General features: G+C 43.2%; 1 protein-coding gene across 2 annotated transcripts; it reads left to right on the top strand.

Moving 5' to 3' along the window:
* The first annotated feature begins 9,095 nt into the window (after positions 1-9,095).
* On the top strand, positions 9,096-18,961 carry LOC137360127 (histone H2A.J-like). Of its 2 annotated transcripts, XM_068025687.1 has the most exons (2): positions 9,096-9,477; positions 18,954-18,961. In XM_068025687.1, exons 1-2 carry the CDS (start codon positions 9,096-9,098, stop codon positions 18,959-18,961), a joined length of 390 nt encoding a protein of 129 aa, XP_067881788.1. The 2 variants fall into 2 exon arrangements, with proteins under 2 accessions (XP_067881788.1, XP_067881786.1); XM_068025685.1 differs by lacking the exon at positions 18,954-18,961 and having other exon boundaries at positions 9,096-9,485.
* Positions 18,962-26,293: the final 7,332 nt, after the last annotated feature.

Here is a 26,293-nt window from a genome sequence, read left to right on the forward strand (position 1 = left end):
GAAACGATGAAGATCGCCATTCGGTATTACTCACATTGACCGCGGGTTTCACTCCGGTTAGACCAACCTTTGCTGACTGAAATTAATTCTACAAGGTCCCACCAAACACACCAGCTGCCTCCTTCCTCCCATGTTTCTGTCGGATTGTTTTGAGAGGAGGGTCTCAATAATAACAAACACCGTGCAGGGACAGACGGCAATTTGAACATCTAAATGGGATCAGCTCCCGGCTTTCTCGGTTATAGATTCCCTCCACCCCTCCCCACCCTCCCTCCACCCAGACCCCATGTTCAGTTTCATTGTTCAGACATTGATGAGGGTGAAATGGGCAAAGTTCCCATAAATAAAAGCAAAATACTGCGGATGCTGGAAATCTGAAATAAAAACAAGAAATGCTGGAACCACTCAGCAGGTCTGGCAGCATCTGTGGAAAGAGAAGCAGAGTTAACGTTTCGGGTCAGTGACCAAAGTTCCCATTGAGTTTTGATGCTGAATTGTTGCAGAGATCGGCACATGCGCGATATAACCCAGCCCACTATGACGTCATCATCAGGCGAAGACGGCATGCGCACCCCTCCCACAGCTCTGCCTGTGAGCTCCATTCAGCCAGTGAGCGGAAGATTGTTTAGATCAGTGGCGAAAGGAAACATCTGGTTCCTGGGGTCAGTGAACAAACAGCATCTGCTTGCTGCAGCATCACCAGGTTTGGGAGCTTGTGCGGATGTGCTCAGAGATTAGCATTGAATTTTGGGGAAGCTGAGCTGTAATCGGGGACTGTTTGCAATGTGCACTGTGGAGCGGAAACTGGTCTCAGAACATGGAGTGAGCAGTGGGGAAGGGAGACGTCACTGCTTCATCGGGTAGTCCGATTCATGGAGCGGTGAGGGGCATGGGTTGTTTCTGAATATCACAAACTGTTGCACAGCCGCTGGAAACAGGTGGGAAGCAGAAGCAGAGTGCAACAGGAGACAGACACTGTTTAAGTTGCTGGTTTTCCGTTTCCGATTGTTCATAATGATTATTATTGAAAAGATTGCATTGATCACTTTTGCATCATGTCAGTTCATTGTCAGGGGTGTGGGAACCAGCTGCAGGTATTAGAGAGGGATACCGAGATGTACACAACACTGGGCGAGACTGATAACACAACAGTAGGGAATAATACGCTATCAGGTGGGGTCAGAATAAGGGAGAAAGTAATACAGTCTGAATCAGGGTACATGTCTGTGAACACACGGAGTGTGGTTAATAAGACTGGTGAGGTACAGGCGGAGATTGTCATGTGGAAATAAGATGAAAAATAGGCTCTAACAGAGACCTGGCTCAAAGAAGGACAGGACTGGGTGTTAAATATTCCTGGATACAAGGTGTTCAGGGAAAACATGAAAGGGAATAAAGTGGGAGGGATGTCAGTTTTGATTAAGGAGAGTATTTCAGTGCTGGAGAAAAAGGATGTCCCAGAGGGGTCGAGGACAGAATCAATTTAGCTAGAACCAAGGAACAAAAAAGCTGCAGTTACATTGCTCGGTGTTGTCTATAGGCCACCAGCTAGTGGGTAGGACATGGAAAAACAAATTTTCAAGGAAATTACAGCACGGTGCAAAAATTGTAGGGTAGTTATAATGGGAGAGTTTAATTATCCAAACATAGACTGGGATAATCGTAGTGTCAAGGGCAGTGAGGGGCAAGAGTTCCGAGAGTATGTTCAGGAAAATTTTCTACAACAGTATGTTGCTCGTCCAATGGAAAGGAGGCACTGCTGGACCTGGTTCTTAGGAATGAGGTGGGCCAAGTGGATCAAGTATCATTAGGAGTGCATTTAAGGGATAGTGATCATTGTCTCATAAGGTTTAGGTTGACTATGGAAAAGGACAAAGAGCAATCCAAGGTAAGAATAATTAACTGGGGGAAAGTCAACTTCAATGGGGTAAGGATGGAGCTGGGTCGAATAAATTGGAGTCAAATGCTGGCAGTAAAACTGGTAGATGTACATTGGGTTACCTTCAAAGAAGAGATAGTTCGGGCACAGTCGACGTATGTTCCCTTGAAGTGGAAAATTAAAACAAACAAACCCAGAACTCATTGGATGGCAAAAGAAGTAGAGATTAAGATAAAGAAGAAAAAGTGTGCTTCTCAGAGATGCCAGGTAGGAAATATTAGTATGAACCAGGCTGAATATAGAAGGTCCAGAGGGGAAGTGAAAAAACAAATAGGAGAAGCAATGAGAGAACATGAAATGAGATTGCCAGCGAGCATTAAAGGAAATCCCAACGTTTTCTAAAAGCATATAAATAGAAAAAAAGGTGGTAAATGGAGGAGTGCGGCCGATTAGGGACCAAAACGTGGATTTACTCATGGAAGCAGAGGGCATAGCTGAGGTATAAAAGGAATACTTTGCATCTGTCTTTGGCTGGGTTGCATCTTCTTCCTTGGTAATGTTGAAAGAGGAGGTAAGTCAGATATTAAAGGGTTTTAAAATTGATAAAGAAGAAATGTTAGATAGTCTGTCTGTACTTAAAGTGGATAAAGCACCAGAGCCAGATGAGATGCATCTAAGGAAACTGAGGGAAGTGAGGGTGGAAATCACAGAGGATCTGGCCATAATTTTTCACTCTTCCTTAGACTCGGAGGTGGTGCTAAAGGACTCCCGAATTGCTTGTTCAAAAAAGGGTGTAAATATAAACCCATCAACTCCAGGCCTGTTCGTTTAAATTCAGTGTTGGCAAAAGATCGAGCAAAAATTATTAGGGGCAAAATCAATAGTCACAGGGACTATTAAAGCAGAGAAGGCTGAGGAGGGACCTGATTGAGGGAAACAAAATTATGAGGAGCATAGATAGGATAGATTTTCTTTCCCCTTGAGCAGAGATGTCAATAGCCAGGGGACATCGATTTAAGGTGAGGAACAGGAGGTTTAAGGGGCTTTGAGGAAAAATATTATCACCCAGAAGATGGTTGGATATTGGATCACACTGCCTGAAGAGATGGTGGAGGCAGAAACCCTCACAACATTCAAGAAGTATTTGGATGAACATTTGAACTGCCATAGCATACAGGGATACTGGCCAAGTGCTGGAAAATGGGATTAGAATACTTAAGTACTTGATGGCCAGCATGTACATGATGGGCCGAAGGGCCTAGTTATGTGCTGTAGAACTCTATGACTCTAAATGTGAGTTAATTAAGGAAAAGCAGCATGGGTTTCTTCAGGGAAGATCATGTTTAAGCAAATTGCTGAAGTCTTTTGAGGATGTAACAAAGAGGGTTGATGAGGGCAATGCTTTTGATGTGGTGTACATGGACTTTCAAAAGGCGTTTGATACAGTGCCACACAACAGACTTGTGAGCAAACTTGTAGTTCGTGCAATAAAGTGGTCGGTCGCAACGAGATACGAAACAACCTGAGTTACAGGAAAGAAAGAGCAGTGGTTAATGGATGTTTTTTGGCTGGAGGAAGGTTGTGATGGAGTTCCCCCAGGGATCAGTGTTTGGACCCTTGCTTTTCCTGATATAGGTTAATCTCCTAGACCTTGGTGCACAATTTCAAAGTATGCAGATGATCCGAAACTTGGAAGCATTGTGAAATGTGAGGTGGATAGTGTAGAACTTCAAAAGGACATAGACAAGTTGGTGGAATGGACAGACAGGTGGCAGATGAAGTTCAATGCAAAGAAATTGAGGTGATTCATTTTGGTAGTAAGAACATGGAGGAATTGTATAGAATAAAGGATACAATTCTAAAGGGGGTGCAGGAGCAAAGGGACTGAGGTGTGTATGTGCATACGTCATTGAAAGTGCAGGACAGGTTGAGAGTGTGTTTAATAAAACATACAGCATCCGAGGCTTCATTCACTGTGGAATAAAGTACAAGAGCAAGGAAGTTATGTTGAACTTCTGTAAGACACTAATTCAGCCTCAGCTGGAGTATGATGTCCAATTCTGGGCACCTCACATGAGGAAAGTCCTGAGGGCATCAGAGAGAGTACAGAGAAACTTTGCAAGTATGGTTCCAGGGATGAGGAATTTCAGTTATGAAGATAGATTGGAGAAGTTAGGACTGTTTGACTTGGGGAAGAGAAGACTGAGAGGTGATCTGATAGAGGTATTCAAAATCATGAGGGGTCTGGGTAGAGTAGATAGAGAATAACAATTCCCACTCATGAGAGGATCGAGAACGAGAGGGCACAAATTTAAAGTATTTGATAAGAGTAGCAAAAGGTACATGAGGAAAATCTTTTTTATGCAGCGAGTGGTTACGGTCTGGAATGCATTGCCTGAGAATTTGGTGGAGGCAGGTTTGACTGAAGTATTCAAAAGGGAATTAGACAGTTGTATGAAAGGGAAGAATTTGCAGGGTCATATAGAGAAGGCAGGTGAATGGAACTGAGGGGGTTGCTCTTTCAGAGAACCGGTGCAAACACGATGGGCCAAATGGCCTCCTTCTGCACTGTAATGATTCTGTGATTCTTCTCACTGACCTTTCTACAAGTATAAGAATTACTTTTTCTTCCTGCAGGCAAACATTTGAAGGAACCAGAATGAAAGTCCTGACTCCTGGACACAAGGAAAAGAGCAGCCAGCTTGTTCCAACACACAGTGGGTAGAGACAGTATCACTCACACAGCACAGTGACACAGCCAGCTCATCATTTCCACTGCAACAAACAAAAGAAGTAGTCAGACCCACACTGATCCCAGGATCAAGAGACACATTTTCAATCCAACAGTCAAGCAGAGCAGGAGAGTTTGAAGTTGTTTCTCTTTCACTGCAGCTGACTGGTAGATACATCAAACCCAGTCTAAAAACACACTCATTATCAGATTTAAATACACTGTGTCAATTTCACTACATTTCAAATAAGATATCTTAACTAGAACAGGCAAAATTTACCTGATTGAAAGCTAGAAAATAAGTCCTAATATGTACCTCACAATATGAACTGAGCTACACATTACAAACAAATCCAAACATTTCAATATGGGTCAGACAGAAACATACAGTATTCATTCTATTTTTTTTACAATACAGAGAAATTTGACTGTACATATCAGGTCATGTATCAGATTGAAAAATTAACACTCACAATTAATTTGGCAGAGCTATGAATTGGATACCAATTCAAAACTCATGTACAAGAATTGAATAAAACAGGCAGCTATGAAATAGTTAATCCATATTTTAAATTAAACACAAGGGACAAATATTGATACACAAAAATATGAAACAGTAGCCAACAGAATGCTTGAGGTACATATTAAGTACAGGATACAGTAGGATCACACAGACACGTTCAACACAGAGACACATAGATGCAAATTGAATCTGACATTGAAACAGGGTACCAGAGCTTAATGGATGGAGAATGAATCACATATACAGACACAGTACCCATAACTTACATGTACTGAATGGGTCCAACATGCATACACAGTACGGATGCTGGCTGATACAGAATTAATCTCACACTTGCACAATCCCCCAGAGGCAGATACATAAGGAATGAATTGCAAACACACATTCTGTATTAGAGACTATCAAATTCAGAATGAACCGACATTGACACACAGGACCAGGGATTTAAAGATACAGAATGTGGTCCACAATCATGTCAAGTAAGAGAAGAGCTTAAGAACATAACAAATCTGACCAAGAGTAGGCCATTTGGCCTCTCCACCCTACTCTGCCATTTAATATGATCATGGCTGATCTGATTGTGCTTAACTTCACTTTCCTGGCTGTCCCAATAACCCTTTACTGCCTTGTAGATCAAATGTCTATCTGTCTGTCTATCTATCTATCTATCTATCTATCTATCTATCTATCTATCTATCTATCTATCTATCTATCTGTCAGCCTGTCTGTCTGTCTATCTATCTATCTATCTCTCGATCCTTCTATCTATCTATCTATCTGTCACAGACAACTATATAATGCATCCCACACTCACTTACATGACGTGAAACAGATGGACACAGTACAAATCTGATTCACATAGAGTAGGAATGCCTAAAAAACACTGTGTCCACAATGCCATTCAATAATATTTCCTAACAGGTACAGAATGAATGCCACACTCACAAACTCTACCAGTCACAGAAAAAACACAGAATAAGCAACACATTCACAAACAATACCAGAGACACAGAGATATTGAATGAATCACATTCTCACTGTCAGTTGCGGAGACGGATGAAAAATGAATTAATCCACACTCACATTCAGTTTGAGAGACTGATGGATACAGAAGTACATTCACACTCACAGGCAGTACCAGAAACTGACATACACCACATTCATCCCACCTCATACAGAGTACCAGAGGCTGATATGATGAACTGGAAGCAGACATAGTCACATAACAGAAAATAAATGTTACAGAATAATGTACTCATTTACATACGTTAAACTCACATAGTGATGGTGGTATAGTGCTGAGAATATCTGCTTTCCAAGCAGTTGACATGAGTTCTCTACTGCAGGTCAGACCTCAATTCTGGTGTCATGCAGCTTCATTTTATAACTTAAAAATGATCAATGTGATTTCCAAATTAAAACTTACAAAAGACTCTCATCATCCATGTGCATCTCCCACAATGCTGAACTTCAATTTGTTTTCAATGAAATTTAAGTTAAAGAAGACATGTCCTTTAAACTAATAAATGAGTTCACAGTCAGAAACAAGAGTGTGCTGATCTTTGTTAAATAATAATAAAAAGGGAGATAGGTAAAGTTCAGTTCACAAACGGTGCTCTGGGTAAAGATTGAACCCACACTCAGATAACAGAGAATGAAATAAAATGAGGTAAACTCACACTCACAGACCAGGAACTGACGGGGACAGAGTACAAGCTGCACACAGACAAAATACAAAAAAAACACAGTTTTAAAACTGAACAAGTCAATGCAATTTATAAAATGATTCTCACCATCCATGTACGTCTCCCGGAAATTTATCTTTTTTTTTTGAATAACTATAGATTTGAAATAGCCTTTAAACTGATCAGTTTTCAGTCTGAAACTAATAGTAAACATAAAGTTATTTACAGCACCGAAGGAGGCTATTTGGCCCATCGAGTCCATGACAGCTCTCCACAGTGCAATCCAGTCACACTCACTCCACCGCTCGATCCCTGTCGCTCTGCAAGTTTAATTCCTTCAAATGCTGTGTCAATAATCTCTTGAAGTAATTGATTGTCTCTAGTACAGCACCCTTGTGGGAAGTGAGTTCCAGATCATCACCACTCACTCAGTGTTCGCCCGAAATCTCCTGCCCGAAATCCTCAATTTCTGTCACTATGTCCTTTTACAATGAGCTAATGGGAAGTATTTTTCCTTGTCTCACTTGTCATGACGTTTCACACTTGTTGTAAATCTCCCTTCAGTCAGCTCGTCCACTGATCTTGCCTGTCACCTATCCACCAATATCCCTGACTTTCTGACTCCCCCTGCTACTGTCTCTTGAACTGTTTCAATGTTGTTGATTCAATGGAGAACAAACACATCTCTACTGACTTCACACATTCTGATAAATCTCCTCTGTATCCTGAAATGAGCAGAACTGGACGCAATACTCCACGACAACACCGTCACTGTGGTTATTTTACACATCCGTATTTCTTGTTTAGAAAGAACCAGCGCACTCGAATGGAACACGAAGCCGGTGCTCTTATTTTAAACATTCAGAAACAAGGAGTATGGAATTCAAACCCACGCATGCAGATCACAACAGATCAGCAGTTCATCGTTTTAATCACTCGGCCACCTTGTATTCTGTGAGTAAGCTGAAGTGCGGAGGAATGTACCGTGCAGAATGAAAAAGGTGACGGGCTGGTGCCAACAGAACTGAAACAGTTGAAGAGACAGTAACAGAGGGAGTGAGAAAGTCAGGGATACCGGTGGATAGGTGACAGGCAAAAGCAATGGACTGAGCTGACAGCGGCGAAATATTGTGGCTTCGCCGAGCACTAAATTTGATTGGGTATCTAAAGTAACCAATCAGATAAATACAGAATCTCAAGAATTGACATCATTGTAAACCAGCCAATCACGAACATGGTTTTCACCCATCCTTCATTAACATCGAGCTCTGGTGATGTGTATAAAATGCGAATTCTGACCTTTAAGAGCCACCCACAACGTCTCTCAAAAAGCTACAACATTATCTCTATAATATCAATTTGTTTTGATATTTTTAGCAAGCATTTTCTAACTGCCTTTGTGATCTCAGTTTTAATCCCACAGATTCTGGTTAATACAGTTTCACTGCCCGTGCGATCTTCCTGTCTCTACTTAATAATGTCCCGATCATTAATTACTGACCATTTGTGAGCTTTGTTCACGGACGCGTTCATATTCGGCCACTTTGCTGTGTTTCGATAATAAAATCTGATTTAACGCACATTCATCATTTCTCAGTCACTCATATCCCGAGATCAAGTTTGTCCTCAATAAGTAATCAGCACATTATCTAGAAACCCCGGTGGTGTGGGAACCCTCAGTCTCACTCTTTGACACCTGACACTAAGATTATACACTCCGCTGTTGTCTCTCACCAATAGGGATCAATCTATAATCAGTGATGTGGTATCATTAGGAACATTGAGCTGAAATGGTTACAGAATGCTGTGAAAGAGGCTTTCTGTCCGCTGGTTATAGAATGTTTCAAAAAGGATAGAGAGTAAACCCGAATAGATGGCGGAATGTGAGAGCGAATCTGGAATTGTTACCACATGTGGAATAATACAATATGAAAAAGATTTTAAAATATTTGCGGTAAAACCGAGTTACCTATAAATGTGATGATCTATATTGAAGCCGCTCTGTGTTTTACAAATATATTGGCGGGCTTTTCAAATTTGAAAAATCGTTTGCAGTCTGACAATTTCGCGCCGTTATTTTCCACCCTCATCTCCTTGGCGTCTCTGGATTGGCGAATTCCGCAGCTCTCTGATTGGTCACCTGAAGAGCACAATATCACCCAGTGCAGAGTGACCAATCACCAGTGACCCCCGGCACCATTCCTCCCGAATGTATACATGGGGCTATTGTGGGCGGTTCTCAGCATTCTTCCTGAAAGTGTTTGTCAGATTGTGGTAATGTCTGGAAGAGGGAAGACCGGTGGTAAAGCTCGGTCCAAGGCCAAGTCTCGCTCCTCCCGGGCTGGACTGCAGTTCCCGGTGGGCCGTGTTCACAGGTTCCTTAAAAAGGGGAACTATGCTGAGCGTGTGGGTGCCGGAGCCCCGGTCTATCTGGCTGCTGTGCTCGAGTATCTGACAGCTGAAATCCTCGAGCTGGCCGGCAACGCGGCCCGGGACAACAAGAAGTCCCGCATCATCCCCAGCCATCTCCAGCTGGCGTTCCGCAACGACGAGGAACTCAACAGGCTGCTGGGAGGGGTGACCATCGCTCAGGGTGGAGTGCTGCCTAATATCCAGGCCGTGCTGCTGCCCAAGAAAACCAGCGCTCCGAGCACCAAGAGCAAGTGAAGCGGACTGACTTATATCTGCGAACCCAAAGACTCTTTTCAGAGCCACTCACTTTATCTGTGAAAGGGCTGCTTGCTGTTTGACAGGCGGCAATTTTATAATGCTATCGCTGCTTTGTGTTCACATAGAAAGAGGCCACTTAGCCCATCGTGTCAATGTCGGCCGAAAAACGACCCACCTATTCTAATCCCACCTTCCAGCATTCAGTCCGTCGCCCTGCAGATTACAGCACTTGAGATGCGTATCCAGATTCCTTTTGAATGATTTGGGGGTCTCTGCCTCAACTCCCCTTTCAGGCAGTGAGTTCCAGACCCCCATCACCCTCTGGGTGAAAATAAAATCCTCGTTTTCCCTCTAATTTTTCAACCAATCACTTTAAACATATGCCCCACAGTCACTGAACTCTCTGCTAAGATTCTTCACCTCCACTCTCTCCAGGCCCGCCAAAATGTTGTATATTTCAATCAGATCTCCCCTCAGCCTTCTCAGTACTGGATTCGGACATTTAGCTCCTCGCCTCTTGTGATATTTGTCAGGCATTTTAACAAGTCTACCGTTTATGCAAACGAAAGCTTTTGCAAAATGATCGGCTCTCTAATAAAGTGAACTGCTCCAGAGCACAGTTCTCTGATAACAGGTGATCGCAGCTCTTTGTTTTGCCGATTTGGTGGCTCTTAAAAGAGCCGTTGTGTTATTTGATGCCAAACTCAGTTCGGGGCAGGGTGAGTTTACGCGCGCTCTCCGCGAATTCGGCGGGCTAGCTGGATGTCTTTGGGCATGATGGTGACTCGCTCGGCGTGGATGGCGCACAGGTTGGTGTCCTCAAAGAGCCCCACCAGGTAAGCCTCGCTGGCCTCCTGCAGGGCCATGACTGCCGAGCTCTGGAAGCGCAGGTCTGTCTTGAAGTCCTGCGCGATCTCCCGCACCAGGCGTTGGAATGGCAGTTTGCGGATGAGCAGCTCGGTGGATTTCTGGTAGCGGCGGATCTCCCGCAGAGCCACAGTGCCGGGTCTGTAACGGTGAGGCTTCTTCACTCCGCCCGTGGCTGGAGCGCTCTTGCGGGCCGCTTTGGTAGCCAGCTGCTTCCGGGGAGCTTTCCCTCCAGTCGACTTGCGCGCTGTCTGCTTGGTTCTGGCCATTATGGTAGAAGATCAGGAACAAAGACACTGTAAATGTTGAGGCTGCTCCTGGACTGTCGATTTAAGACAGTAGAGGGACCGCCCTAGTGTTGTGATTGGATGCAGCCCCGTCCATCAGTCAAGTTTGAAACCAGCTCCGGGAAGTCAAAGGGCGGCGGGAAATGCTGGGCTCTGATTGGTTGAACTGTAACTGAAACTGAAACTTATTCAATTTCAAAAAGTCCGCCAATTTCCTTTGAGCAAACAAGGCAAAGATTAAAAAACACCTAATTTGGCGGGAAGAATTATAAAATCTCACTCCTTGTAGCTTTATTTCTTTCGACCTTGATCCCCCTCTGTGTCTTACAACACAGTTTGAATAGTGTTCTCTGGCGGGAATAAAGCGCCAGTCATTACTTACTATAACGGCAGTAAATCCCGCTTCGTGCCGGCAGTTCAGACCCTCACGAACAAATTATCAAATGCAACCGTTTAATTCATGACGCGTTCGATAAATAATGAAGAGAAAAAGACAGTGAAAATTCTGCGATCTGTAAATTTACTGAGAGAATGTAATGATGCATAAAAGCCGTTGTTGATAAAGATAAACAATATACAGATTACTTGATCTTATTAATTCAAGTTGCAAGGGCACTGCTCTCTATGTGAGGCTTTGGGTGGCTCTTAGAAGAGCCTTTGTGTTTGGTAGAAAGGGTGGATTTACTTAGCCGCCGAATCCATAGAGAGTGCGGCCCTGGCGTTTCAGAGCGTCTTGCGCTTGGCGTGCTCAGTGTAGGTGACCGCGTCTCTGATCACATTCTCCAGGAAAACCTTCAGCACCCCGCGGGTCTCCTCATAGACTAAACCCGAGATGCGCTTCACTCCACCACGGCGAGCCAGGCGGCGGATTGCTGGCTGGGTGATACCCTGGATATTATCACGAAGCACTTTGCGGTGCCGCTTTGCTCCGCCTTCGCCCAGTCCTTTGCCTCCTTTACCTCTTCCAGACATGACGCTTCTTCACTCAAATCGCTGCTGAATGAGAATCGAGCTGTTTCTGCTGCCTTTTTTATACATCCCGCCCGGACCTGTCTGAACAAGGGACAGACAGTGAGAGGAGGGGCGGAGAGGAAACTGAGTGACAGGCAGAGCAGAGAAATGTCTTTCATCCTCCACTTGCTCGAACCGCCAATCCAAAGAAAACATTTCTCAACAACAGAGCTCAGCACAAAGCTTCCAGACTCAGCCTTTATAGTCAAAGATAACAGAAACCCGCAGCTGTTAAATAAGGATCTGTTGCAATGAAAAGTTGGTCATCTACCCGCCTAAGCACAGTGCTTCCGATCACAAGTCACACACCTCCCCTCCCAGACGGATTGAGTATTTTACTAACACCTTACTTCAGCTGAATTAGAGAAACTCATGTATTGGGGTTTGAGTTGTGACGCGGGGGTTTCTCGCCAGTATTCCTGTGTTACAGCCTCTCACTCTGAATTAGTGAAACGAGCATGAACTGAGACTGTACCGAACAGATCCCCAGTTACAGTGAGGCCGGGTCATCCCTCTTGTTTTGTTGCAGAGAGTGGGGGAAGGGCTGAGTGTAGTGTATGTCAGTGTATCACCAGGGATCCTGCATTTACTTCCCATCATTTCTATGCGAAATGTGCATACGGCGGCGGGACAGGGATCATTTGATCGGGGGATCAGCTCTTTCCTGAGAGATGTGGGTGGCTCTGAAAAGAGCTTTTGGGTTCAGATGTCTACAAGTTTCCCGTGCAGTTTCACTTCTTTCCAGGGGCTGCTTTCTGAGCCTTTGCTGCTTTCGGTTTGGTCTTGCCCCTTGATGTTTGAACTTTCTTGAGCGCCTTTCCGCCCGTGGCACTCTTGGGTTTTTTGGACTTCTTCGGAGGAGACTTGTTCGGAAGCACTGCTTTCTTCCCTGGGGATCTCTTTCGCGTTGCCGCCTTCTTGCTGGTCACTTTTTTGCCTGCTGCTTTCTTCGCTGCCGATTTCTTGGCTGCTAGTTTCTTGACTGGTAATTTCTTGGCTGCTGATTTCTCTGCTGTCAGTTTCTTTCCAGCTGCTTTCTTCACTAAAGTTTTTTTGGCTGCTCCTGACATCACTTTCCTTCCCACATTTCCCTTGGTTCCCTTCTTAGGGATTTTGAAGGAGCCGGAGGCGCCCGTACCGCTGCTCTGCACCAGGGAGCCTTTGTTCACATTCCGACTGATACTTTGCTTGATTTGGGTCCTGAACTTCCCCACATCCACACCGCTCCTACCCAGAGCCTTCTTTATGGAGGGCAGTGAGGTCCCCCTGCGATCGGTGCAATCCGCCACAATCTTGAGGATCTTCCCGCTCAACGTGGGACCGGCTGACTTGTTCCGGGGAGCCACTTTCTTCTTCATGGGAGTCTTGACTTGAGCGACGGCGGCTGGAGGAGCCGTTTCGGCGGCTGCTGTAACGGTCATGTCCGGGACTCTGCACAAATTCTCTCTGTCAGTCAGATCTGGGTCAGATATGAAGCCGGTGGTGGCGGCACTGAGCAACTTAAAGGCAGTGAGCGGACGGGGGCGGAGACAACCTGCTGTCAGCTCCCAGCTCCTGCTGCCTCTCTGTGTTTCTCTCTGGTCCTAAACTCTCCAATTCCACTGAAATTCGGGTACTGCAGAGTCCCATCCTTCCTGTCTCTGACATCAGAGTGCTTGCTGTCCAAAAGTTTGCACTTGAAGTAAAGACTCCATTTTGACTGAAACCCATTTAATTGCTGCACTGAAAGTGCTCTCTCCCCGATCGCTGACATGTTCTTTACTTTTCGACTGAAATCTTGAAATAAACAAAGAAACTGCACTGAATTCTCACTTTGGGGACGAGAAGGGGAGCAATGTGCTTCTTTGACCAGAAAATCTTGTTACTTGACACAAGAGGGACTCGGAAATCCGGCGATGAGTCCGGACCCACAAACACAGTGACATTAGACTAACCCGCCAGCCACTTTAATACACTCTCTCTTACACAATATTCACATCTACACATTCTCATGCCAAACTGTTCGCTAAATGTAGAGTTCCCAGGACAGGTTTTGATCTCTCTGCTGAGGTAAATAGACCCTTCAGCTCCACGCTATTCAGGCCCTTCAACATTTTATACATTTCAATCAGATCTCCCGTCAGCCTTCTCTGTTCCAAGGAGAACAACCACAGTCTATCCAATTTTTCCTCATAGCTGCATTTTTCAGTCCCAGCAACATCCGAGTAAATCTCCTCTGTACCCGCTGTGGTGCAGTTACTGCAATGAGATGACCAGAACTGCACACAGGACTCAAGTTGTGGCCTAACCAGTGATGATAAAGTTCCAGCATACCCTTCCTCCTCTTATATTCTATACTTCGGATGATAAAGAAATGGATTCCATATGTCTTCTTCACCATATTATCACCCTACCCTGTTACCTTCAGGGATCCGTGGACTTTTACTCCAAGGTCCCTCACCTCCTCTGCACCTCTCAGTATTTTCTCATTAATCCTGTATTCCTTTGCATTGTTTGACCTCCCCAAGTGCATCACATCACACTTCTCCAGGTTGAATTCTATGTGCCACTTTTCTGCACTTTTGACCAGACCATAAACATCTTCCTCCAGCCCACAGCACTCCTCCTCGCTATCTACCACACGGCTAATAGTGGTGTTGTCTGCAAACTTCTTGATCGTCTCCCTCAACATTTATGTCCAAATTGTTCATGTAGATCATCAAATAAAAACAGGGGACCCATTACTGAGCCCTGGGGAAAACCACTGGAAACAGCCCTCCAGTCTCAAAAGCAGCCATCAACAATTACTCTTTGTTTCCTGCCACTGAGCCAATTTTGCATCCACCTTGCTGCACTTCCCTGGATCCCATTAAATTTTATTTTATAAAGAGTCTGCATTTTGGGACCCTGTCAAAAGCTGAAATTCATGTAGAATCCATCAACTGCACTCCCCTCATCTATCATCCTTTTTAAAATTAAATTATGTTGGTATGTGCCTTTCTAAGTGACAGTTTATCTTGTCTCTCAGAATAGATTTCAATAATTTGCCCACTGATGAGGTTAGACTGACTGGCCTGTAATTATTGAGGTGTCGGCTGAAATGTCAGATTCGTTTTATCTCGAAAGATCCGCCTGGGGAAACAGACGTTACAATCTCATCTCTCACTGATATGGTGCCAGAGGAAGACACATTATTAATCTCACAGTCCGGGAAAGTGTCAGAGAGTGAGGCATACAATGTCCCAAATGTAACTTTCTCTGCCCTGTTGAACTCTCTGTAATCTTTCAGCTCAAACCCTTCGCTATGACTCTCAGTGACAGACAGTTTCAATCTGATTAAATTGATCTGTGACTGTATCTGTCAGATATTAACTCCAGCTCCATTCCGGCAAACACATCGACTCCCTCGGAGGATCACTTTGAGAATTCGAGCTAATGAACAGGAAACATAGTGCAGAGAATGATCTCAAGTTGAGCTTGGTGAAGGGGTAATCTCCCAGCTGGAAACCTTCTCTAATCTTGCCCATAGTCCCGGTTCCATTGCTCAAAATCAGATAAAACTGAACTAGAGAAAGTTCCAATTGAATTTTGTTTTTCAAACTATTTTCGAATGAAGCGCATGCGCAGTACAGCCCCGCCTTCAGTTTCAGAATGAGGTATCTCCCAATTTCGACGGAGGGAAGGAGGAATTTCTTCTGTCAAAGCGTCATTAATCTTTGAAATTCTCTACCTCAGAGAGCAGTGGAGGCTGGGTTGCTAAATATATTCAAGGATGAGTTAAACTTTTGATCCACATGGGAGTAATGTGTTCTGGGAGCAGGCAGGTTAATGGAGCTGAATCCAGGATCAGATCAGCCATGATCTCATTGAATGGCGGATCAGACTCGAGAGACGGAATGGCCTACTCCTGCTCCTACTTCTTAGGTTCTTATGTTATAATGTCAGATGGAAATAGAAACCTGATCTGAACAAACATCCCTCAGGTATTCCCAATCTTGGAGCAGTGCAGATGTTGGATTGTTTCTGGATGTCACTAAATTGTTGTAAATCGGTCAAAACACCTGGTGAGCAGATGCTGAGATCTGCAGTGAAATCAGACACTGACATTCTTTGTACTTCTGGTGAGTATTTGTGGTTAGTCATAATGATTATGAATTGAAAGGTAACATTAATCTCTTTAATAAAAGCAAAATACTGCGGATGCTGGAAATCTGAAATAAAAACAAGAAACGCTAGAACCACTCAGCAGGTCTGGCAGCATCTGTGGAAAGGAAGCAGAGTTAACGCTTCGGGTCAGTAATAATGATTATTAATTGAAATGTTACATTAATTTATTTTCTCGCTTCCACCTCAACTGATCTTCAGTTACAAGAGATATTGTTCTTCCTTGCTGTAGGCAAATTCTTCAAGGGAACAGAATGAATGTGATGATTCCCAGGCACAAGGAAATGTGCAGTCAGCTCCTTGCAACACAGAGAAGGTATGTTATTACTCCCAGAGGCCATCAGTTAATTCCAGAGTCACATGGAGCAAAAGTCGTCAAACTCTCACTGATCCCAAGTTCAGAGACACATTTTCAATCCAGCAATCAAACAAAGCAGAAGAGACAGACATTGTTTCCAATCCATTCCAATTCTGTACTACTGAAAGTTAGGTACATCAATCTCAGTTCAAAAGCACACCCACGATCAGATTGAAAGGCACTATATCAATCTCACAAGAGGGACACATCCTGGAGACAGTAAGATAGAGAGTGAACCTTACCCTCACATACCTGAAACTGTGTGCAGTTCTGGTCACCTCATTACAGTAAGGATGTAATTGCACTAGAGCGGGTACTGAGGATGATTCCGAGTATGTTGCCAGGACTGAAAAAATACAGCTGTGAGGAAAGATTGGATCGGCTGGGATTATTCTCTTTGTAACAGTGAAGGCTGAGGGAAGAGCTGATTGAAATGTTGAGAATTTTGAGGGATCTGGACAGAGTGGAGGTGAAGGGTCTATTCACCTTAACAGAGAGGTCGTTGACGAGGGCCATAGATTTAAAGTGATTGGTAGAAAAATTAGAGGGGAGATGAGGGAAAGAAAATCACCCAGAGGGTGTTGGGGGTCTGGAACTCACTGCCTGAAAGGATAGTTGAGGCAGGAACCCTCAACTAATTCAAAAGTACTCTGAATATGCACCTCAAGTGCCATAAGCTACAGGGTTCAGGACCAAATCCTGGAAGGTGGGATTAAGTGACCTCTTTCTGTGCCTTAAACTTTCTATGATTCTATGAAACTGATGATTTAAAAAAACATACCCAAATACAGTAAACAGACAGACAGAGTAAAATTCACATTTACAAATTATTAAAGTGTTAAAGTAAAGATTAAAACCTCCAGCCACAGAAGGGAGACTGACAGCTACAGAGAAGAAAATAAAACCACTCACATGCAAGAGACTGTCAGATAGAGAATAACACCAGATTCACCTAACTGAAACTGCAGTTACCAAGTAAGACACATGGACACATACCAGAGACTGAGCGGGACAAAGAAAACTCAATTCTCCAATAAGAGAAATTGAATTGTAGGAATAACACACAAACTTGTGTAGCATACGTTGATAGCTGCAGAACAAAAGAAAATGTTCACACACACCTATCAGGAACTGTAAGCTGCAGATTAAAACACACAGACCAAAAATCGAAAGGTTCAGAGAAAAGCCCCATATCACACACTAGAGTTTGAAAGATACAGAATAAACGCACAGTGTTATATCTTAACTTTACAGGTACAGCTTAAAAGAGACACATACTAGAAACCAACTGGTGCAAAGTAAAACTCACTCAAGTAACAGAAACTGACAGGTAAAGATCCAAAACCAGAATCATATACAGAAAATGGCAGGTATAGAATAAAACAACAGTCACATGTAGGAAGTTGGCAGGTGAGGGGGGCGGGGGATGGGTGGGGGGAAACACCTTCATGTTCCATTAACTGACAGGTAGCAGAGTAAAATAAACATTCATATACTATCAATGGACAGGTGCAGAATTAACATCTCATTCACTTAATAGAATCTAAAAGGTGCTGCAGAAAGCACATAATCAAATTCCAAAGATTGAAAGATACAGAATAAACCCACATTCAGATACCAGAAACTGGCAGGAACAGAACCCACATTCCATTCACAGAAACAGATAGGGACAGAACAGATGCAACAATCACATACCAGAAACTGACAGGGAAAGATAAAAACCTTCACACATTTCAGAAAGTAACAGGTGCAGAATAACTGCCTCCCTCACATATGAGAAACTGACAGATACAGATTGACACCCAGACTCGCATACTAGAAAATAACAGGCAAAGATTAAAATCTACATTTGCATATCAGAAAATAGCAAATGCAGTATAAAAGCCACACTCAACTACCAGAGACTGACAGACACAGAGTGAAATCCACAGTGAATTCCAAGAAATTTACTGTTAGAGAGTGAAAATCTCTCATCCATAACTGACAGGTACAAAGAAAACCCAACACTTGCACTTCACACACTGACAGATACAGAATAAAACACACACATAATTAAGATGATTTATATACCAGATACTGACAGATACAGACTAAAACTCAAAGTCACTTTACATAAACTGACAGAGACAGAATAAATTCAGCAGTCACAGACCAGAGAATGAAATGTACAAAGTAAACCTCACAGACACATGTCAGAAACTGACATGTACAGATTAAAAATCACACTCACATTCTAGATAATGTAGAGATGTGGTGTACAATCCACACTCAAAAGCCAGACTGAAACACGTACTTGTGTACCAGACCGTGACATAGACAGGCTAAAAACCTGACGTGCACATTAGAAATGTAAATGCACAGGTTAAAACTTAAATTTACAAACCAGACAATCAAAGATAAAGAGTAAATATCACTCATATACAAGTGAGTGTTAGATTAACAGTCAAACCCACATTCACATGCAATAAACTGAGGGGCACAAGTTCAAGACACACAAACAAACATCAGAAACTGAAAGATACAGAATAAGATGTTTCTCACATAAAACAATGTGACAGGTACAGATAAACCCACACTCAAAATCAGAAACTGACAGAGATAAACTATAGACTAGGGATTGAGAGATATAGAGTGAAACTTATACCCGTATCCAAGGAACTGAATAATACAGCTAAAGAAGTGAAAAAAAAAACACTCACCCACTAGAAAATAAAACCGCACTAACATATAGAAACTGACAGGCATGAAGCAAACCCACTCACCAGACGCCTAATACAGAAAAACACAACAGAGACTGAGAGGCATGAAAGAAAAGCAACACACAAATACCAGAAAGTGACAATTACAGTTCCATACTGCAAAGTACAAAGGAAACAAGGTAAAAAACAACACTCACGATTCTAAGTTAGACTGATGTGGAGTAAAATCTAGATGCAAATACCAGAGATTGACTGGTACAGATATAAATCTCAATCACATAAGAAAGTGAGAGGTGCAGAGTAAACCCCACAAACAGGGATCAGTATGTAACTGGTACAAAGTAAAATTCAAACCAACTTTTCAGAAACAGACAGGTAATGAGAAGAAAAAGACACAAACACAAATACCAGAGTATGAGGGTTACAGAGTTAAATCCATGCTCGCTTTTCAGGAATTGCCATGTCCAGATTTAAAAACGTCTCATTCACACTGGAAACTTACAGACACAAAGGAAATCCCACACTCACACGTCAGAGACTGACAAATACTCAGAAAAAATTCCTTGCAAACAGAGACTGACAGGAACAGAATTAAGCATACCATCAAGACAAACAAATGGCAGATTCAGCATAAATCACAAATTCTCATTGCAGAGACTGACATGAACAGAGTTAAATGAACACCTATTGAGCAGAAATTAACAATTATCCTTTAAATGTACAGTCACAGAATAGAAACTGTCAGTTCAAGGACGAAGTAGATTCACAGAACAGATTGAAATATACAATAAGAACCTCATACTCAAATACCAGAAGCTAATAAGTACACAGTAAAACTGATAATGACATACCAGACACACATAGACAGAGAAAAACAATATCACATCACAGAATCTGACAAGTACAGAATAAAATGTAAAGTAGCATATCAGAGATTGACAGGAAAAGCACTACCATAAAGAAACAGGTACAGAATAAAGGCCAGACTCACAAGTGTGATATTTATAGGTACAGGGAAAACGTTACACTCACCAGAGACATGCAGAAACAGAATAAAACCCACATAGACATAAAGTAACTCAGAGGTACATAGCGAAATACACATTCAGATGCCAGAAACAGACAGGGAAAGTAAAACATATACTCACAAATCATGCACAGACAAATACAGAGTAATAGCAGCATTCACATTACAGAGACTGACAGATGCAGGTTAAAATCCACAATCAATTACCACAAACAAAAAGGTACAGAATAAAACAGATATTTGCATTGCAGTAAATGACAACACGCTGGGTAAAATCCACATTCACATATCAGAAATGAAAGGGTGAAGAGTGATCCCACATTCACTCGCCAGAATAAAGAAGGTACAGTGTAAATGAAAGCAGAAAATGCTGGACATACTCTGCAAATCTGGCAGCACCTGTGGAGAGAGGGAGACTGTTCACATTTCAGATCAATGATGTAAGGCCATTGACCTGAAAGGTTAACTCTGTTTCTGTCTCCATAGTTGTTGGCAGTCCTGCTGAGTGTTTACAGCATTTTCTGTTTTTAAATTCCAGCATTCACAATATTTTGCTTTGTATTATGTGCAATGTAAAGAGCTTTCTGCTATTCCAGAAATTGACAAGTACAAAACAATGCTCATTCTCACATAACAGATAGTGAGAGATTCAAACCAAAACCACTGTTCACTTCAGCAGAAACTGACAGGTACATGACAAAACCAACACATACATACCAGAAGCTGATAGATACATAATAAAACCCACACTCACATCAGAAGTTGGCAGGTAGATTGAAGCACATGCTCATACATCGGATACTGACTGAAAAGAGTTAAACCCACACTCATATCAGATGCAGACAGGTACACTGGAAAGCACACATGTGCTTATCAGTAATTGACAGATACAGAGAAAAACCCACAGTCACATTCCACATTCTGAGATAAAGAATGAATCCCTCACTCTCATACCATACAAAGAGGGAAAGATAGTTGGACAGATCTAGATGTGTAAGAGTTCCTTCATTGTTCCTTAAATATAAACAAACAGATCCTGTCTTTCAGAATGACAGATGTGGAATGACTTCCAAACTCATACTGTACCAGTGATGAACAGACACAGAACAAATGTCATTCATATACACACATTTATGATTATTTGTCGTGTATGTTTATGGGATGTGAGCATCTCTAGGAAGGCCAGTAATTGTTGTCCATCTCTCATTGCCCTTTAGAAGATGGCGTCGAGTGGCCTTCTTGCTCCCTCCAGTCTTTGTAATGTAGGTAGACCCAAAGTGGCGTTCGGTAGGGAGTTGCAGAATTTGGACTGAGTGATGATGCAGGAATGGTGTTACATTTTCAAGTCAGGATGACATATGAACTGGAGATGAACTTGCAGATGGTAATGTTCTCATACGTTTGCTGCCTATGTTCTACTTGGTAGCAGATGTTTGAAAGGTGCTGTTCACGGTGCTTCCTCAGGTTGATGCAATACATCTTGTAGATGGTACACACTGTGCATTGCTGGTAGAGGGAGTAAATGGCTAATCTGGTGAATGGTAAACCAATCAAGCCTGCTGTTTTGTCTTGGATGGTATAGAGTTTGTTGAGTGTTGTTTGGGTGCACACATCCAGGCAAGTGGGGAGTAATCCATCAGACTTCTGACTTGTGGCTTGTAGGTTGTGGAAAGTCTTTAGGAGTTAGGACGTGAGTTACTAACCACAGAATTTCCGGCTTCTGACCAGCTCTTGAAGTCATAGTAGTAATATGGCAGGAAAAGAATAAATCCTGCAGTCATTTCCCATAAAGTAACATGCACAGAATAATGGACATATTAAACAAGATAGTGACAGGCCTAGGACACAAGCCACAATCACTAATCATAGGCTTGTGGATATAGAATAAAACCCACAATCATATCCCAGTAACTGAGAGATACATAGTAAAATCCACATTCATATGTCAGGAACAGAAAGGGAAAGTTAAACACTTGCTGACAAATCTGACACAGACAGCAAAGACTGTGTACATGAGGACATTTAACAACCGGGAGCTGAAACTCTGGGACAGGCTCTATTGTCACTGTGTTTGTGTGTCCGGTAAAATCGCGGCAGCTCCGTGTCTCTCTTGTTTCGAATGAAACGATGAAGATCGCCACTCGTTATTACTCACATTGACCGCGGGTTTCACTCTGGTTAGACAAACCTTTGCTGGCTGAAATGAATTCTACACGGTCCCAGCAAACACACCGACTTCCTCCTTCCTCCCATGTTTCTGTCGGATTGTTTTGAGAGGAGGGTCTCAATAATAACAAACACCCTGCAGGGAGAGACGGCAATTTGAACATCTATATGGGATCAGCTCCCGGCTTTCTAGGTTATAGATTCCCTCCACCCCTCCCCACCCTCCTTCCACCCTAACCCCATGTTCAGTTTCATTGTTCACACATTGATGAGGGTGAAATGGGGAAAGTTCCCATTGAGTTTTGTTGCAGAGATCTGCGCACGTGCGATATAGCCCCGCCCACGCTGACGTCATGGTGAGGTGAAGAGCACATGCGCTCCCCTTCCCCCAACACTGTCTCTGAGCGTCATTCAGTGAGTGAGCGGAAGATTGTTTCAATCAGCTGCGAATGGAGACATCCGGGTCCCGGGGTAAGTGAACAAACAACATCTGCTTCCAGCAGCAACACCAGGTTTGGGAGCGAGTCTGCAGATGTGTTCAGAGATTAACATTGAATAGCGGGAAGTTCAGCGGGAGTCGGGGACTGTGTGGAATGTACACTAGAGGCCTGGATACCCGAGTCCAACCCGAGAGGGACCCGAGCACATGCGTCCGCCTCGGCTTGAGCCTCGCTTGCGGCTCCGGCTTTCGGGCTCGGGTCCAGTTCGGGTCGGGTCGGACACACTCGGTCAGTCTCTGCTGGTCAGTATTGAAATTTAAAAAAACTGACCGGAGCTGGGAATGCGGGTCGGAGCTGAGTCTGTGCAGTGAGCCGGTGCCGTCACTTTGCCCTCATCACGCATGCGCTGCAGCTTCTTGCAGGTTTGGTGTCTGGAAGGGAAGTGAAGGGATGGTCGGGTCGGGCTCGGGTCCGCTGTGGTTCGGTCAGGTACTGTGTGTGTGTGTAGACTCGAGTCCTGACAGTGAACAGGTTATTTTTTTAATATAAATACTGTATATTTTAGAATCATTTTGTAATAATTAATCACTCAGAACATTCCTGCTCTTTGCATCTCAGCTGCTCACTGGGTAAACTTGCAGCAAGTATTTCAACCAGTAAAGCAGGAGTCCAGGTAATGTATAATGATATTTACTGAGCCTTCAGGCAATTGCTGTGTTTATTTTACGCAATACAGATACTGGTAGAGTATGGCACAACTCCATGGGTTTCTGTTTAACTCATGACCAAACAATCACTGACTTTGTGGCTCCAATCTTCATCTTTTTAAACAACCTTTCAAGTCCGATTAATAGTGCGTTTGTCCGAACCGAGCCCAAGAGCTCCACCCGGAAGAGTGACCAACCCAAACCTGACACATGTCGTCAGATCCTGTTGGGTTCGGGTCTGGTAGCAGGCCTTTAGCAGGTCCTGGTACTGGGACATGGAGTGAGTCAGGAGAAGAGAGAGGTATTTCTCAGGCAGTGTCTGGACAGGGTGAGAGAGACAGAATGAGAAGAACTCATTATTGAAAATCATTGCTGCTTTCTGTCTCCAAACTGTAATGAATGTTCCCAGTTCAGATCCAGAGTCTCTCTGTTCATTGTTATTGGACAGTGAACAGCAGAAAGAAATGGCTGCACTATAACGATGCGGCGGTTTTTTAAAGATCAGGTGAGAAGTTTAAGGGCACATTTTAAACAGTGTCTGCTTGTTTTCCCTTCAACAATAGGACGTGGAAGTCGAAATCTGACTTAAAGCCTGGCTGCCTGACCCAAACACGATTACACCCGACTACATGTGTCCAAAGGTGATTTTACACTACAGTACACTATGGATGTAAAACAAATGCTGTCTACTGGAGAATGTTTAGCAGTGGAAAGTCCTGTAGCTGGAAAATGTAAATCTTCCGTGTGGGAACATTTTAATGTTGTTGCTTTCCGCAAGAGTAAAAGTTCAAGTGGATTTGTACAATGTAAATCTTGCAAACCTCCACTAAAATATCACAGCAAAAAGACAGGAAATTCATCTTTGCAGCGGCACACTGTAAAAGGATGTACTCGACCCACAGCAGGGCCAAGTCGGTCAGACTTAACTTCCTTTGTACGGACAAGAAAAAAAACATACCCACTCACAAGAAATCAGAAATTATAGACAAATGCGTGAGTTTCTGTTGCAAAGATATTCGATCTTTCCAAACTGTCTCTGGTGAAGGGTTTGTTGAGCTAGCACAAGAGCTTATCAATGTGGGTGCGACATACGGTCAAGTAGAGAGGGAGCTCCCTCCACTTTATACATAGAGAGGGAGCTCCCTCCACTTAATACATAGAGAGGGAGCCCCTTCCAATTTATACATAGGGAGCGATCTCCCTCCACTTTATACGTAGAAAGGGAGCTCCCTCCACTTTATACATAGAGAGTGAGGTCCGTCCAATTTATACATAGAGAGGGAGCTCCGTCCACTTTATACACAGAGAGGGAGCTCCCTCCACTTTATACATAGAGAGGGAACTCCCTCCCCTTTATACGTAGAAATGGAGCTCCCTGCACTTTATACATAGAGAGGGAGCTCCCTCCAATTAATACATAGAGACGGAGCTCCCTCCACTTTATACATAGAGAGGGAACTCCCTCCACTTTATACGTAGAAAGGGAGCTCCCTCCACTTTATACATAGAGAGGGAACTCCGTCCACTTTATACATCGACAGGGAGTGCCGTCCCGTTTATATGTTGAGGGGGAGCTCCCTCTAATTTATACACCTGCCATGGTGGAATTTGAGCCTCTGTCCCAAGCCATTAGGTTGGGCCTCTGGATTACTTGACTAGTGATATTATCACTATGCGACTGCTTCCTTAATGGATATGTACTGCGTCCGTCCCCTAATATCACTCGCAGTAGTTTTTAGGCTGTTGCTCTCAACATGGTCCCGATGCAGAGACTCAAAGTTCACATTTTAACTGGGAAAAGGCAGGAACAGAGTGAAACGGGATTGCTTTTGTCCCTGGATTCAGTGTTCAGTGCAGACAGATCAGTTACATTTACAATGGAAACGCCAGCAGTGAACAAGGTCAAGACAATAATATGGAAAATATAAATTACGCCACTAGTAATTGTAGCAGCCATGCTGCATGAGTACAGATTTCAGGTTTATTCCCGAGAGAGGTCTTCCTCAGAAAATTTCATTGACATTGAATTGATTGTGTTTTATCTACCACATTATTTCCATCAGAGTCAAAGCTGCTGATGTAATGTGTTTGTTCAGGTGAGTGTAACTAATAGCAATGATCAGGGGTATAACCGTGTCAGTGGAGACGTATCCCCTGTATAAATCAGGACCCATTGGAATGGATCAGCTCAGAGTCCCCAGTGGAGCTGTGGATTCCAGGCAAATAGAAGTCCCTGCTTCTCACAGAAATGGGATATCCAGTAATGCATCAGATAGAAGACATTTACTATCCTGTACTTGAAGCAATTGGAGTTCCTGGTAAGCAAGCATCTCAGATGTTAATGGTGTAAATCGATGTTAACTGTGCTGCTGTACTGGGTATTACTTCCCTCTGTGTGTGTGTTACACAGCTGCCTGTTCTTTTCCAGCAATTTACTGATGGAATCTCCTCATTGTCTACTCTTTCAGGAACTGCATTAAGTATTTAATGGTATTGTTTTAAGTAACTGTGGCATTGTTACTTGATTATTCTGTGTATTGAATGCATTGGAATGAGATGTTTCAGTGAGGATCAATAATCAGACCATCAGGAGTTTTTAACATTTTTATGATGTGGATCTCACCGGTCCTGGAATATTTTGATGATTTTTTTTTCAGTGATTGATAATGAGACATCTCACAGTCTCAGTGTTACAAGGGGACAGAACAATGTTCTCCCTCGCCAATAACATGTCTCAGTTTAACTGGGATTTCAATGTATTTAATGATTATCACTGTCATTAAATATGCTTTCATTCCTTGTGTGTCTGACTCTGCTTCAGAGGCCTGGCTACTGAACTGCGTTTGCTGCTGACACTTTCACTTCTCCTTCTCTGCTTCACTGTGGACCTTCACTGTCACTGGACTACATTGTAAAATAGCATGTATTGATGTGATGTTTTAGTGGTTATCACGCTATCAGTTGGAATCAAGAGTCTTTCCATTTATCTGTAGATTATCAGCCTTCGCAATCAAACAATCCCACAATCTAACAGATTACTTTATAATTCCAGGACAAGGAATTTCTATGATTGTGACATTTGGCTGGAAGGAGCTTTCGA

This window comes from Heterodontus francisci, unplaced genomic scaffold, assembly GCF_036365525.1.
Source record: "Heterodontus francisci isolate sHetFra1 unplaced genomic scaffold, sHetFra1.hap1 HAP1_SCAFFOLD_483, whole genome shotgun sequence".
In the NCBI taxonomy this organism is placed as follows: Eukaryota; Metazoa; Chordata; class Chondrichthyes; order Heterodontiformes; family Heterodontidae; genus Heterodontus; species Heterodontus francisci.